A 15,214-nucleotide genomic window follows, 5' to 3' on the forward strand; every position below is an offset into this window, starting at 1 on the left:
TTCCTCAGCTTCCCAGAATGCTGTTATTAGAGTGAACCACAACGATGGGCTTTTTTTTTTAAGTGCATATTTTAGTGAATACAAGGTGAAATCTTATGGTTTTGATCTGTGTTTTTCTGATGATTAGTGATGTAGTCTATTTTTACTTGTGTCGCTTGTGCTTTTGATGTCATATATAATAAATCATTGGCAAATTCAACGTCATGAAGTTTCCCTATATTTTTTTCTAAGAGTTTTAGATGTTACTTTAGATCCTTTATTCATTTTGAGTTAATTTTTATACATTGTGTAAAATAAGAGCACAATATCATTCTTTTTCTTGGGGTATCTAGTTTTCCCACCACTGAATGATGTTGACATCTTCGTTGTAAATCATTTGACCATATATATTATTCATGAACTACTTTTATAATTATTGTCAGATAGCTTATGCCCACCCAAATCAGCATACTTTGAAAACACTGGATTCAAATTAGCTGAGCTGACCATATTTGTGTTATGGTTTTGTTTTGCTTTTTAAAGTATGAGGCTTCTAGATTCCAATGATGAGAAATGTTCACCCCGAAAAAGGGAGGTCACATTCTTTTTTAAAGAAGGTAACTAAATGGCAAAATGCTTGCCTAGTGTGAGGCTCTGGGTTCTATCCTCAGCATTGTCAAAAAGAAATAAAAAGCTTACATCAGACAAAATAGAATTCACTTAATTTTTTCAGGTAGAAAAATAAATTTGAAAAAATTTCAAATTTGATATCCAGTGGTTTTTTCTGCTTATGTTTTATCCAGATATATGACATAATGATGTATGGAAATAAACCCGTAATACATCAGAATGTCAAATAAATTGGGTTATTCTTCTTAATGGAGTTTTCTGATGTCTGATGAATTCAAAATTAACAAGAAACCCATGATCTTGTATTTTTGCATTTTCTGTTGAAAACATTGTAAAAACATTCATTAGTCTTTTTCCTCTCGTTTAAATTGTCTAGCAAATGGAAGTGAAATGTTTGATTCAAATATGCATAAGTCACAATGATGAAAACTGGTTTGGGTTCTGTCACAACCACTTGTCAGTTGTGTGATTTCGGGCAGGTTATTTTACTGCTTTATGTCTTAGATTTCTTATCTGTAAAATAGCAATAGTCATAATTCAGGCAAATTGCTTAGCACATTATTTGGCACATTGTAGAAAATATTAGTTATTAGCATTATCACTGTTTACTATTGTTAAGTGTTCAGTATCATCGCAGATGCAATGAGGGAACAAGAAAAATAGAACATCCACATGGAAACTTCCCCCACTTTCTATGCAGTTTAGGAATCCAAAATCTACGTCTACCAAACAGTTAAGTTTCAGTGGGAAGCTTTAAATTATGAGGATTCTTGTCAAATGAGTGATACACATTTTAGGTCTACAAGGTTCAGGAATGGAGAGCACAGTTGAGCAGGTGAGATTGAGAAAAGGAAGAAAGAGGAGACAGAGAAAGGAAAGAAGAAAAAAGCAGGATAGAAGCAGGCAATCCTGGAATGATTCAGCTGGAGGAAGCAGGAGGAGGAAGCAGGAAGAGAAAACAGCACAAACAATTGTGTGGGTTAGAAATGCTCTGGGGATCTGCTGAAAGGTGGTAGTGTCACAGAGTCATTATTTGGGACAGCAAAGTCCTTGCTAGGACTATAGCTATAAAAGATGTAGGCAGTTAGATGGAATGTGTGCTAACTTCTCTCTAAATGACTATACAAAGCACAACACAATGAAAATAACAGAAAAATACTAAAGACATGAAAAGGATAAAAGAAAAAATGATTTCATGCATTTTGTCTTTTCCTGCAATAAATTATAATTCCGTTGAACCAGTATTTCCTACAAGTGTGATTCTATTTAATTGAGAGTATGGTGTATTATATTAGAATGATGTTCTGCATGATGAAAGTGTGGTTAATGATGGACTGACTGCATATTAAATGGCAATCCCATAAGACTGTAGCCTTATAACATCACAGCATGTTAGTTTGGGTAAGTACACTCTGAAGTTCACACAATGATAAAATTATGTTTGGAATGAATTAACTCTCTTAACCACTTACCAGTCCAATTATATAGATAAAAGATGACCAAAAATTGCATATTTTCATTAATTTTTATAAGACACTATAAAAGGAAATATAAAAAAGACAATTCTATGAAATTTATTCAGGACAAGAATTGACTGGTTGAAATGACATTTGCCCAAGTTACGCTCGGGATAGTCATTATGTAAGCAAACATGCTGCCCTAGTGAAGCTCAGGGTAAACTGTTGAGTAGTTAAGTAAAGTATTAGGCACAGGTTTGAGACTATAGAATATGTTCATCCAATGGAAGAACAGATTTGGAGATACCCTGAACAACAAAAGAGCTCATTTAGCACCTTGTAATATTTCTGACTTCCTGCTGGAGTTGAGGTTTTGATGTGGTAGGTGGGCCCATGGAATTCATCAGACATGTTTGGAAATTCTTTCTGGTTAAAATAAAGAAATAGAAGCAACCTGGCATTTTCTGAGGTGTTAGGGATGATTCCTTTGGCCAGAGACAATTGCACTGTGGGACCCTCCCACACTGCTAGTTTTCCCACTTTCCTTGTGAATATTTCAATCCTGGTGAGACCCCCTTAAGGGAATAAGTTCAGTTTAAGGAGTATAGAAATGAGAGGAAGAGAGAAAGGCATCCTTATTCCTTCATCTAGTGATGGGGACCTGAAAGGATATTAGGGACTATTTGTATATGAACATGAGTTTTTCCAGTGTTCTCTTTTGTAAAGCCCAATTGGCCAGAATCACCTCCTTAAGGATGACTGGCTATCTCTCAGAGACAGAGCCCTATTGCCAGTGCCCACTTACCATCCAGCTCCCTAGACACTAGCAACAGCTCAGGGCCCAGCCATGGACGTGGATTTCTTTCTTTCCTGGGTTGCCACAGCCTGATCTTCCATTTGTGACTTCTGCTTTATCTCTGCCTCCTTTGTTCAAGGGGAACTGTCCAGTGACTTTTCTTTTACCCTGTCTCTTATTTATTCTCTAAACCAAGATTCCTGGGCATGGAATAGAAAATTGTGTTCCAACTCTGAATTAGTCATAGAGGCTCTAGTTTTTTCTGGGGACTGTGTTTCAAAAGGGACCAGGTGTATCAATTATGCTGCCCATGCCAGTGTGCCACTTCTTCAATCACTTGTGTCCCCTTGTTTGTGAAGCACAACAGAATGTGCTTTCAGAAGCAGTCTTTTGTATTCTTAGAGTCTAAAAATATTTGCATGTAAATGTTGGGAATCCAAACAGTCTCCTTAAAATCTACACTTTGCAGAAGGAGGCATACAGACCATCGAGGTGCATTTGAAAATTAAATTTACACCAAATGCACCTTAGGTGTTTGGCCCATAAGATTGCACTAATGCCTAAGAAGGAGAGAATGTAATGTTGATTGAGGCAAAGCATAAATAATCATATTTAAAAATGAATACAAGTTGCATAATGAAAATTTCCAAACTATTAGCCTACTTTATAAAAAAAGTTAATTCAACACAAGCCCAGAGCTGGCTGTTGCTCATGTGTTGTGCTGCCAGTTGGCAAGCACAGCTTTGCAAGAGGATTGAGGGAAATGAGAGTTATTGTAGTGGAAGCACACTTGGCCTTTTGTGATGAGGGTACAAACTGCATCACTCTCTCAAGCCCCTGCTGTTCTGTGCTGGAGAGTGGACACCAGGATACTGCAGGCCTTCAAGGGAAGATGCTTACTTTTCCTAGAGGTAAAGTGGCCCAGTGCCAAGGCTTGGGGAAGAGCCCTGAGAACTGAGAGTACAGTTCTTGAAAGAAAGCATTCTAGGCAAATGAAGATGATAAGGACCAAAGAGGAGCTGTACCTGGTCTCCTGTGCACTGCCCCTATGTTTGCAATCCTGGGCCCTAGAGGAGAGCAGGCCACACAGAGGCTGGCTTTCTCTGGGATGAATTTCGCATGCCCTTTTGGACAGGAAAGGCCATTCCACTGCTCCAAGCCTGCATTCCTTCATCTGGAATATTAAGGGAGTGTACTAGATGACTGTGAAAACCTCCTCAGTCCTTCCTTCTAGAAAAAGAAAGGCACATTGCTTGTCAGGGTGGCATGAAACAATGAGACTGTGTTATTGTTGTCTCCATCCTTTTACTGCAGTACTCATAGTACTCATGAGTATTTATCTCACCAAATTAAGGTGGGCATGTGTGAAGGTACTTCAGAGGAGAATGAGAAAGTGCTTGCTAGGCAAGAGGAGCTGAGGCAAGCGTTCATTATCTCTGAGACACCTTACTGCCTTGACTAATTGGGAGGGAGGATTAGGAAAGTCTCAAACGAATCTTCCTACTAAAATAATTTCATGCAGCATTCTCAGGAAATGGGTATATGATGAGAGTTATGTTGTCAGTTTCCTGCATTGAGTGTGTCCCCTCAAGGTTTGGAAACTTCAGTCCAACTCCTATTGGTCACTTTGTACAACTCCTCCTCTTCTATTAATAGGTGCCCCTGGACTACAGGAATTCAAATTAGACAAAGTTGGATTACCAATTACGAAATGCAATGAAAAACTCTATTTAGGTGCCATATTTTACCTTTAGGTTTTCAAAAATTCCTAGAGTATTCACACCAGCCCTGAATGATGGGTCAGAAAAATTATACATCCACACATTTTCAGGAGCATGCCTAATTTTGGGTAAAGCACCCCCTTCTCAGAATTCAGGCAAGCGTGTCTATTCTTTTGTGAACAACTTACATCAAACTCTCTGCCTCCATTTTGTACTTATGTACAGCAACTACTCTCTTTGTCCAAAAAGCCACTTTTCATACTCAATGGTGACCTTTATATTCTCAGCTAAAGAATTTTCTCATCCCTCTTCCTTTCTTGCCCTTTTCTCTAAGTACTTGTAGTCCAAATGATGGCTTAGAATTTTCTCAAGGATTTTCAAGTGAAATCTCAGTGGTTCTGATTACATCTGTTTAAAACAAGATCGAGGTAATACAAATTGTTTTAATAAAAAAAATTTTAATATACAAATATATCTTACCTTCTCCTTGCTTGATTTGACCACAAAAATTACTATAGTGAAAACTCCCAGACATGTATTCTTCACTGTGAAACAACTTTCTATAGTGAGAGCACATCCAGAATTATTACATTACTGTAAAAGGCTGGAGTTCCTGCACTCCGAGATTGTGTTTATAATTCTTTGGCCAAAGCTAATATCAGAAAAGATGATCTATCACAAGTAAACATATTTGCTGATAACAGTTTCTAAAGTTGTTTTATAAATCAAAGAAATCTTTGTATTAGAATAATTAATTTCTGATCCATGACTTAGGGATATTTGAAATGCACTTTAAAAAGATATTCTTTGTGGGATTACTTTAGAAGACATCTGCTTTTTAAGATCCAGCCCAAGGGGAACATTTTATCTGCAGAAATGCTTTGATAGTCCCTTCATTCCTATGCCACCAACCTTCCTTAAATCATCTGACACCTGGAAAAATAGATATGATTTTGTTTTGTTTTCTTTTTCTTTCTCTCTCTCTTTTTTTTTTTTTTTTGGTACCAGGGATCAAACTCGGGACCTTGCGCTTGCAAGGCAGTCGCTGGAACCACTGAGCTAAATCCCTGGCCCATTCTTTTGGTTTTTTGAGACAGGGACTCATTTATGTAGTTCAGGCTGGTGAACTCTCTATATGTAGCCCTGGATGGTCTCAAACTCATGGCCATCCTCCTGCCTTAGCTTCCTGAGTGCTGGGATTACCAGCATGCACCACACCTGGCTTAGATATGATTTTTAGATATGATTTTGGAAAGAATACTCACATTTTTTACTTCTTCCAGGCAGCCTGAGATGAAGAAGCTTTTTTGTTTGTGTGTATCAAGCTGGATATGTCAGTTAATTATGGGATTTGTATGCTGGCTGTTGTTTGTCTTGAGTCTGAGGGTGGCAAGGCATGATGAGGTCCTAGAATTTTTTTGGAGGGAGTACTGGGGGATTGAGCCCAGGACATTCACACTGAGCTATATCTCCAGTCTCTTTTTACTTTTTTATTTTGAGATGTGATCTTTCTAAGTCACTAAATTGCCCGAGCTGGACTTGAGCTTGTGATCCTCCTGCCTCAAACTCCCAGAATGCTGGGATTATAGGCCCGAGCCACCACACTCAATTTGTAACTTTTATTTGTACAGGCCATGTAGTTCTAAGAGGACTTCAGGCATTGAGAAACTTGATGTTTATCAAGAAGGAAAGGACTCAGCAACACAAATTAAGAATGGTTGGATTTCACAGTCACTTGGTGAGGATGGCTATGGGCACACACGGATGCATTTCTGGATGTTTCTCCCTCTCAAAAGAGGCCAGGCCTCTGTGGTACTGATGATTTACTTGTAGCAGAAGTCTCACATCAGATAGAACCACTTTGCTAATGTCTGACATTGACATGTGTGAAAGGAGAAAAGGAAAGAATGAAAAGTATTGAGTAACACTGCAAAACCTGTATGCTTTCTTGAGAAAACAGCCTCCTTTCAATCTGGGAGCACGTAACTGCTGTGTAATTTGTTTGTTTGAGACAGGTTCTCTCTATGTTACCTAGGGTTGGCCTTGAGCTACTGGGATCATGTGAACTTCCCACCTCAGCCTCCTGAGTAGCTGGTATTACAGGCATGCATCACTGCACCGGCTTGTAACTTGTCTTTGATATATGCCCCCCAACCTGCCCCATCTTATATAAGAGGAAATTCTGGTATAACGAAGACACTCTTATCTGAAGCCGCTGCAATCATTTCATAGTACACTGTTATTAAAATTACTATATATTGGTAGAAATTGCTCAAAAGCAAGTTTTACTAAAAATAAGTTGTATATTTAAAAAATAGTAGGTCTGGCCTCCTTCCCCCACACCCTATTTTTGCTTTGGATTGTTTTCTACCCTGGAAAATTTATGTGAAGACAGCATCAACAAAGCAAAGGTCTGTTTCTTTTCTTTTTTTAATGTGGTGCTTGGGATTAAACCCAAGGCCTCATTCATGCTAGTCAAGCGCTCTACCACTGAGCTGCCTACCTACCCTTTGAAAACATTTTTGAGTTACCTTGCTGGCTTCAAATTTGGGATCTTCTTGCAGCAACAGTCTGAGTATCTCAGATTTACAGATATGTGCCACCACATCTAGCTGACTGCTTTTCAATGAGTGATTATTCTAGAACATTATTCAGGAGACCATGTCTTGCTTTGAGCAGCACCAAACCAAAACGTACCATTTCAGCATTTAATAATCGGGAACCAGGATTCTCTCAAGGATGTTGAAGTTGACAAAATACACTTGAAGGTGGAATCATCTGCTTTTGAGCTGGAGGAGCTACAGAAATAGGTTTCTCTGCCCCGTGTGTGAGGAAAGGAAGAAGAGCCTTTTTCTAGCCTTGATGGAGGTCCCTTTTGTGTCTTCTTTGAAATTTCAGGCCTTGGCACCAAAGTGGCTCCTATTCCCCTACCATCTCCACAAAATGGAGGGTAATGAACAGAATTAGAGTACTAGGTGGGCGTCTGGAGGCCACCTTTCCTTAAAGCTGAGTAGCTGCTTAGGAAGTTTCCCTTTGAGGCCGGGGTTTAGCCTGAGGTCCTTTGTATGAATGGAACCTGGCCTTGCCTGGAAACTGTTCTCTCAGTAGAGACTTGCCCCCTCCCCTCTGGCATATGTATGTGGTCCCAAAGGGGCAAGGTGAGGCTGAGGATGGGAGGATGGGAAGATGCTTGCCACAGGCACTTAGGGAACTTTGATGTGAATGACCTATTGATGGTGACATAGGGATATTACCTTATGAAAGTAGGCCTCTTCATCATTCTGTTCAAATCCCATTCTCTCATCAATTCCCACCCATATCCTAACCTTACTTGGCGCTGAAAATCAATATACTGCTAATTCACATCTTTATTGAACAGTTATGTGGTCTACAAAAAACAAGAAGGCACTAACTTTATCTGTTCACTTCGTTTAACAGGTATTTAACAACTTACTCTAAGGTGCTGTGCAACAATTTATATCTGGCAGAAAACCTTTGGAAAAACTGTTACGAAGACCAAGCTTTACAAAATGGGGCCTATGAAAGGATCCTGGATGATGGAGCTCCGTGGCATACCTACGGAGGCCAGGTCAAAGTGAGGCACACGTGGCCCAGGAGGAATATACATCATCTGCGGCCTGCATGGCAGATGTGGCAAGGTTGGCCTGAGTGGCACAGGTACAGGTAGTACAGGGAGCCGAATGGGTGGTAGCATTACAGGATCACATCTCAAAGTAGGATCCACAAAAGGTACAGCACTAAAGGGCCCATTGAAGATTATGCCCATACCAGGGCCCAGGAAGACAGGAGGCATATTTTTCAATATTTGTGCCCTCTGATGTCGCCTCCACTTGGCTCTTCTATTCTGAAACCAAACCTTCAATCAGAAGGAAAAAAGGTATTGGTTTAGTATAATGAACAGTGAATGTCATAACAGAAAAAAACACAGCATGCAACTAACTATATGTGCCATTGAGATTTTAAACTGGAAATCAGTATGGAGATTACTCAGAAAAGCTAAAAATGGAACTTCCATTTGACATACAGCTATTCCCCTTCTAGGATTCTTCCCCAAACAGTTAAGATAACCATGTTACAGTGACACATGCATACTCATGTTGGTGGCAGTACAATTCATCATAGCTAAATCTCGGATGTGGCCTATATATCCATCAAGAGCTGAATGGAAGAAGAAAATGAAGTACTGTATTTATTTACAGTGGAGTACTACTCTGCCATAAAGAAGGATAAATCTGAGTCATTTGTAGGAAAATGGATGCACCCTGAGACAATAAAGTGAAATAAATCAGACACATAAGTTTAAATATCACATTATTTCTCTTATATAAGAAAGCCAAGATATAAAGAAAAAAATAAAAAATAGATAATAGGAAATAGGGAAGGGAATCAAGAGATAGAGGAAGGGGGAGGGAAAGAAGAGGAAGGGGATGAAAAAAAGAATTATACTGTGTTATGTACAAGTATCAACTCTCCAGAAGGAATGTAATTGTTATGTACTACAAACATGCATTGATAAAAATAAAAATAGACATATATGCTTGTTTCCAAGATCTAACTATTATAAATTGTGCTGCTATAAGCATGAGCATGCATATATTCTTGTAATATGATAATTTTAAGTCTTTTGAAAAGATACCTAGAAGGAGGATGCCTGGGTCAAAGGAAATTTCTCTATTTTTAGTTTTTTGAGGATCTCTACACTGATTTCCTTAATGATTGTATTAGTTTACATTCCCATGACAAATGTAAGAGAGTTCCTTTTCTCCCACAACCTTGCCAGCATTCATTCTTATTAGATTATTTGATGATAGTCATTCTTTCTGGGGTAAGATAGGATCTCAATGTACTTTCAACTTGCATTTCTCTAATGGCCAACATATATGTTTATCAACAGATGAATGGGTAAGGAAAATGTATAAAATGTATTTATATACAATGGAGTACTACTCTGCCATAAAGAAACATAAACTTGAGGAATTTGTAGGTAAATGGAGCAACTAGAGAACATAATGTTAAATGAAATAAGTCAAACACACAAGCTTAAATATCACATGGTTTATCTTATATGAGAAACCATCTATCTATCTATCTATCTATCTATCTATCTATATCTATATATATACAAATAAAGAGCAAAATAGAAGATAAATAAATGTGAAGATTTAGGGAGAAGTTCACATAATTCCCTGAATTACCTATTTTATTGTTTTTAGAATATTTTAATATATATGCTAATTTGTTTCATTTATAATATCACTTTCTTTTAGTTCATTGAAAAAAAGTTTTGTGCTAATAACTGCTTATCTCTTCTTTGTAAGACAGAATTTTTTTGTCTGTCTTGTACTGTAACTACTTTGAAGATAACAGCACACAGTTTATTAACCATTATTATTCTCTATTTGGTTATGAAATTTTAAAATAAAAAGTAAACTGCAACTGGTAAAGCCATTTATTTATTGCTATAATATCTTGAGAGTAAACAATTTCTCCCATCAGCCAGGTCTTAGTGAGCTGAGCCTAGTCCAGAGCTTGGCATATTACTGTATCTCTCCTCTTCCACTTTTAATATTCCTTAAATATTAAGATATTAACAAGAGTAGTTTTTCCAGGTCTTAGGTGTTGATAAACTACACAAGGTTCCTGCTATTAACTCTAAAGTCTGATAAACAGGGTAAATAACTGTTGGATCAGCAGCTATCCAGCTGTCCCTGTCTCCTTCTCACCAGGAATAATGTCAGCCCAGTTGTAAAGGAAACCAAGCATGGTCAAAAAAGAGGTGCTTAATTCATCTTTTTGAGGGGAACAATTCCCTTTTCAAAAGGAAAGCCTCATTTCACTCTGAAGTAACCAATACAGAGAAGCATATTGGCTCTTTGGATAGGTTTCCTCCTAGAATGTCTAAGGGCTCATTCTTTCCCTGAAATCTCTTGAGAAATAAACAAGTGGTGGTTGATCATGGGAGACCTGATCATGCTGTCCTAGGATTCTTGTGGCTTGTCTTGCTGGGACATGAGAGCTACTGAAGCCCTGGACTCCACCTTGATATTTTAGCCTTTAATGTTAATGAAAGTTTAGCTGTGTCCAAATTCTCTAGGATTCTACAATCCTTTGCAGACAAGAATTTGGGCACCCTATTTTCACCACTATTAATTTTACACACTCCTATCTGCTCCACCTTCCAAATTTTCCTGGACTCAAGACATGGTCAGTGCATTCAGTTCTTGGATTGAGGTCATTGTGGCCCACTGTGGCAAGGCACCCTAGGTTCTGCCAGTTCCACTTCTTAACCAGGGGACCCCAATCCCATCACTCATTGCTAAGGAAGGAAGGTCCAACTCTGCATTTTAGGTAAGTGTTCAACAGCAATGTGGATGAAGGATGTCACAAAAAGGCTGCTCTCCAACTACTTATGAACTATTAACAGAGTCAAGTCCTCAATTAGACTTTACTATCCTTTTAGCATACGAAATAAGGAAGCTTATATTGTATATGTTTTTGGAAGCTCCCAAACTGCAAATAATTAAAACAAAGGGCCTGTTTTCCCTGCCAGATAGCTTTTCTCTCTCTCACCTTAAGAGTGGGGTCTTTCTGTTGCATAAATATATTACGTGAAGAAGAGTGGTGCAAGAGAGCTCATTTTGGAGAGATTTAAATGTGCCAGTGGTAAAATCTCCCAAAATATAACCAAAGCCAAGATAGCAGATTTGGGAGTAGGCACATATTAAGTCAGTTTCTCCACGTCTGATTTCTTAAAACAGGTCTACTATATTGGCAAAAGAATGAGAAGAAAACTACTAAAATTTTCCTGGGGAAGGGCTAAAGGTGTGGTGGAATAGTAGAGCAGTTGCCAAGCATGCAAGTAGCATTCTTACAACCTTGAGTAAAATCCCCAGAACAATGACAAAAAATGCCCAATATAGAAAAGACAACAAAAAATACACCAACTTGAGAATGTCCAGAACAAAACCTAGACAAAAAACGTGTTTCAGAATGGCTATCCCTCAAAATTGCTTTGTAACGATTTACTGACCTGCACTTTGGCTTCAGTCAAATTCAGGCATCCAGCAAGCTCCTCCCTAAGGGGGAGAAAATTGCAAATGATCAGTGTTTGAAGTTGTGGCTAAAATGAAATATATGGATGTGCATTATTCCTATCCCCATGATATATATCATATCCTCATGCCGTTTTCTGTAATACACCTTGAGGTTTGGGTTAGAGAGGGGTTTCCCATGGACAACTTACTCATTAAATAAGAAAAAAGGGAATACATGTGAAAGTGTCTGAGTAGTACGTTTGTTAGCTGAATATAACTCAATCAATTTTTCTGTTTGTGGAACTTCAGAGAACAACCCTAGAAATCTTTTCTTGGGAGGTTCCTCCGTGGAAAATAAAATGCCAGAAAGATGTGGTGGTGCCTGCGTGTAATCCCAGTAGTCAGGAGGCTGAGACAGAGGATCATGAGTTTGAGGCCAGCCTAGGGTACATATGAGACCTTGCCTCAAACAAATAAAACCCAAGGTACCTTTAAAGCACCTTTTTTTCAGTACTGGTGGTTGAATCCAAGCCCTTCACATTTAACCACATCCTAGACTGCTACCTCCTCCCCCCTCCCCCTCTCTAGCAGTACTCACATTCAACCCTGGGGTTCACCCAAGTCAGGCAGGTACTCTACCACTGATCTAGATTTCCAGCACTTCTTTCTTTTTAAATTTTGAGACAAGTTCTCTCTGAGTTGCTCAGGCTGGCCTTGGACTTGGAATGTTTCTGCCTCAGCCTCCTGAGTAGCTCTAGTTAAAGGCATGTAGCAATGTGCCTAGCAAAGCACTGTTTCACAACAGAACATTTATGTTTATTATAAACCAGAGTGAACTCTCAAGAGTGTACACCAAACCAAGACAGCCCAAATGTACCCGATGCAAATTATTTTTTGCTGTTTGGCCGGTGAAGAATAAATACAGTGGAGCAAGAAAAGGCATCCCCATTTCCTACACCTGGGAGGCTGGTCCTTTATTCTTGTCAGGGCCAGAAGAGGCCTGCACTTCTATCCTAGCCTGGGCAAAATAGCAAAACCTTATCTAAAAGGAAAAAAAGAAAAAAAATAAATAAATAGGGCTGAGCTATGGGTCTAGGTCAGCGCGAAGGCCTTAAATTCTTGGGTTTACTGTAAAATATGTGGGCCTCTCATGAAGGGGTCCCGGACTTTGGAGAGCTGAAAACTTTGCCTCCTGCTTGGGAAAAAACGTCCCATAAGGCAGAGCTGGAAAGGCGTGAGACAAGATAAGAGTCTCCAAAGGGCTCTAGGGCAGGCGATTTAGCTCAGTGGTGCTGCCTCCTGCCATGCAAGCGCAAGGTTCCGAGTTCGATCCTCTGTACCAAAAAAAAAAAAGGGCTCTAAAATCTCAGTAATATGGGTGGATAAACATTTCAATGCACTATTCAAAATCACCAAAATTAATGTAACAACTCATGGCGAAAAAAAACAACACAAAGTTTTAAATATAAACAAGATCTGCCCGTGCCGCACTTCCCCGTGCCTCTAGTCCTACAGCTCCCCCCCCCCCCCCCCCCCCGCCCGCCAGCAAAAGGGCGGGCCTCAGAGTCTTCGCGCCGCCTAGAGGGCTCCCGGAGATATCAAAGTCCCCTAGAGAACTGGAGCAACCTCCGGATCGAGCTACTTACCGCACAAAAACGTCGGGGTACTGATTGCGACGGAAAAACGCCTCCAGCTCCTGCACTTGGAACTGCGAGTAAGTGGTGCGGCCGCGGCGCTGCCTCCTCTCTGGGAGCAGTGGCTCCTCCGCTGCCGCGGGGGCTGGCTCCTCCTGCCCTTCCCTGGGCTCTAGGTGCCCGCCGTCATCCTCCAGGTTTCCGCCGTCCAAGCTGCTGGGCGCTTCTGCGAGGAGGCTGCCTTCGGCTTCTGCTTCCGCTCCTTGCTCAGGTTCGGATGGTGTCTTTTCCTCGCCGTCTAGCCCTGCTCCAATCGCGGAGGCCACCGTCGGCTGCACATCTGGGAAAGAAGGAAAGCAAAAAAGGAAGACCAGGGCGTTGGAGCCCGCGGCGCGTGGTAAGAGGTATGGGGTCACTATAGAAGAGTAGCAGCGTCCCGTCCCCGCGTCTCCCAGAGAAAAGTTTCTGTGGTGGAGTTCGCCGTGACACCTGTCCCCTTCCAAGCACTGACCATATAGCTGTTCCTCGAGTTCGCTGGCTCCGAGGCTGCCGTAGCTAGTGCTACAGTGGCTGGGTTTGGGAAGAAATTCCATATCTTAAGTGCTGTCGATGAAGTTGCGCGCTTCTGCAGACTCCGAGGGGTCTGTGGTGATGGTGGGGTGGAGGAAAGAGCGGGAGCTAGTGGCTGCTCTCCTGCTCTTCTGGCGCCTTCTGGGAGCCGCACTCCTTATATAGCGGTACAGTGAGCCCCTCAGGTTCTAGGAGCACACGCGCTCTGCAGGTAACACGCCCTCTATCAGAATTCCTAGTGTATCTATTTGGAGTTGGTGGGACCTGACGGTGGCGCGCTTGCGGCCAGGACAAATAAATAAAATAGGTCGAGTATGTGCGAGCTAGCGCGGTGCTGGTAGTGGACGTGCTGGACGGAAAACTGGCTCCAGTTTGCAGCCGAACTATTTTCAACTAGGGCGGAGTGTCCGATTGGGGGAAAGGGTTGTGCTCGATTGTGAAAGCCAGTTTATGGACTGGGGGTGGGGGGGGTGGGGGATCTGGAGGTGGTGAAGTATATGCAGTGTTTCTCCGCCCAAACCTAGACTTTCTATATCCGGCACGTGGACTTGCCCAAAGGAAAAGATGGATATATAGGACTGGGGAAGCTCAGAGGCCTCAGCAATCCGAATGTGCTAAAGCGAAGGTAGTCTAGTATGTCTGGGTAGTCCAGGGTAAGCACGACTCTCCCCTCCTAGAATTTGGCGACTAGTGAATCGAACTATCTTGGTTCTGTACCATTTTGCGCCCCAAATCTCCATAACGAGCTAATAAAACGTAATGGTTGGCTGGGAGGCTGCTTGCTGAGTTTTTGAAAGCCCCCTTCCCCCCCATGCATTCCAGGAGCAGGAGTTCAGGGCTGGGTTTGCAGAGCAGTTCGGGTGTTCAGAGGCACTCTGGAAGTTTTGCAAAAGTTCCAAGGACTTCAGATTTTAAGTAATGAACCCAAGTCAGAATGCAAAGTTAGAACCTGCCAAACAGTGCATCTAAAAATGCTCACATTACCGGGTCCCCTTCCTTTGGTCAGGTGGCACTTGCAACCTTTGCTGAGCTATGCTGCTGCGCTTCTTATTACAACCTCCTTTGGAAAAGCCCGCTCTGCAGAAAACCTGCTCTTTGGCTCTAAAGCGCGCGCATTTCCCACGTCTGTTCGGCAGACTCCAGGGAGAAGCCCCCCCCACCCTGCCCCCGCCTCTGCGGCCCGCCTCCGCCTGCTCTATTACCTTTCCTTTCTCCTCCCCCTCCCTTTTTCTAGAACTGTCTTCCAGAGTCTGTCCTCCCTAGTGATGTATCAAATTTAAAAGGGCACCATTTTAAATTCTAAGGGGCACGATTACGATTGAAAGATGTATGCTTCTCCCTCCAGGAAATGTTTGCAGGAGTACAGGACATA

The 15,214-nt window shown here is 41.2% G+C and overlaps 1 protein-coding gene across 1 annotated transcript; it reads right to left on the reverse strand.

Moving 5' to 3' along the window:
• Positions 1 to 7,972: 7,972 nt before the first annotated feature.
• Positions 7,973 to 14,101, reverse strand: Esx1 (ESX homeobox 1). Its single transcript, XM_021241633.2, has 4 exons — positions 13,784 to 14,101; positions 13,285 to 13,612; positions 11,635 to 11,680; positions 7,973 to 8,460 (listed from the first exon to the last, which is right to left on the reverse strand). Exons 1-4 carry the CDS (start codon positions 13,863 to 13,865, stop codon positions 8,107 to 8,109), a joined length of 810 nt encoding a protein of 269 aa, XP_021097292.1. The 5' UTR covers positions 13,866 to 14,101; the 3' UTR covers positions 7,973 to 8,106.
• Between the last annotated feature and the right edge of the window lie 1,113 nt (positions 14,102 to 15,214).

This window comes from Heterocephalus glaber, unplaced genomic scaffold, assembly GCF_053883595.1.
Source record: "Heterocephalus glaber isolate CG9 unplaced genomic scaffold, H.glaber_assembly_v1.0 deba00001613, whole genome shotgun sequence".
Taxonomy (NCBI): Eukaryota; Metazoa; Chordata; class Mammalia; order Rodentia; family Bathyergidae; genus Heterocephalus; species Heterocephalus glaber.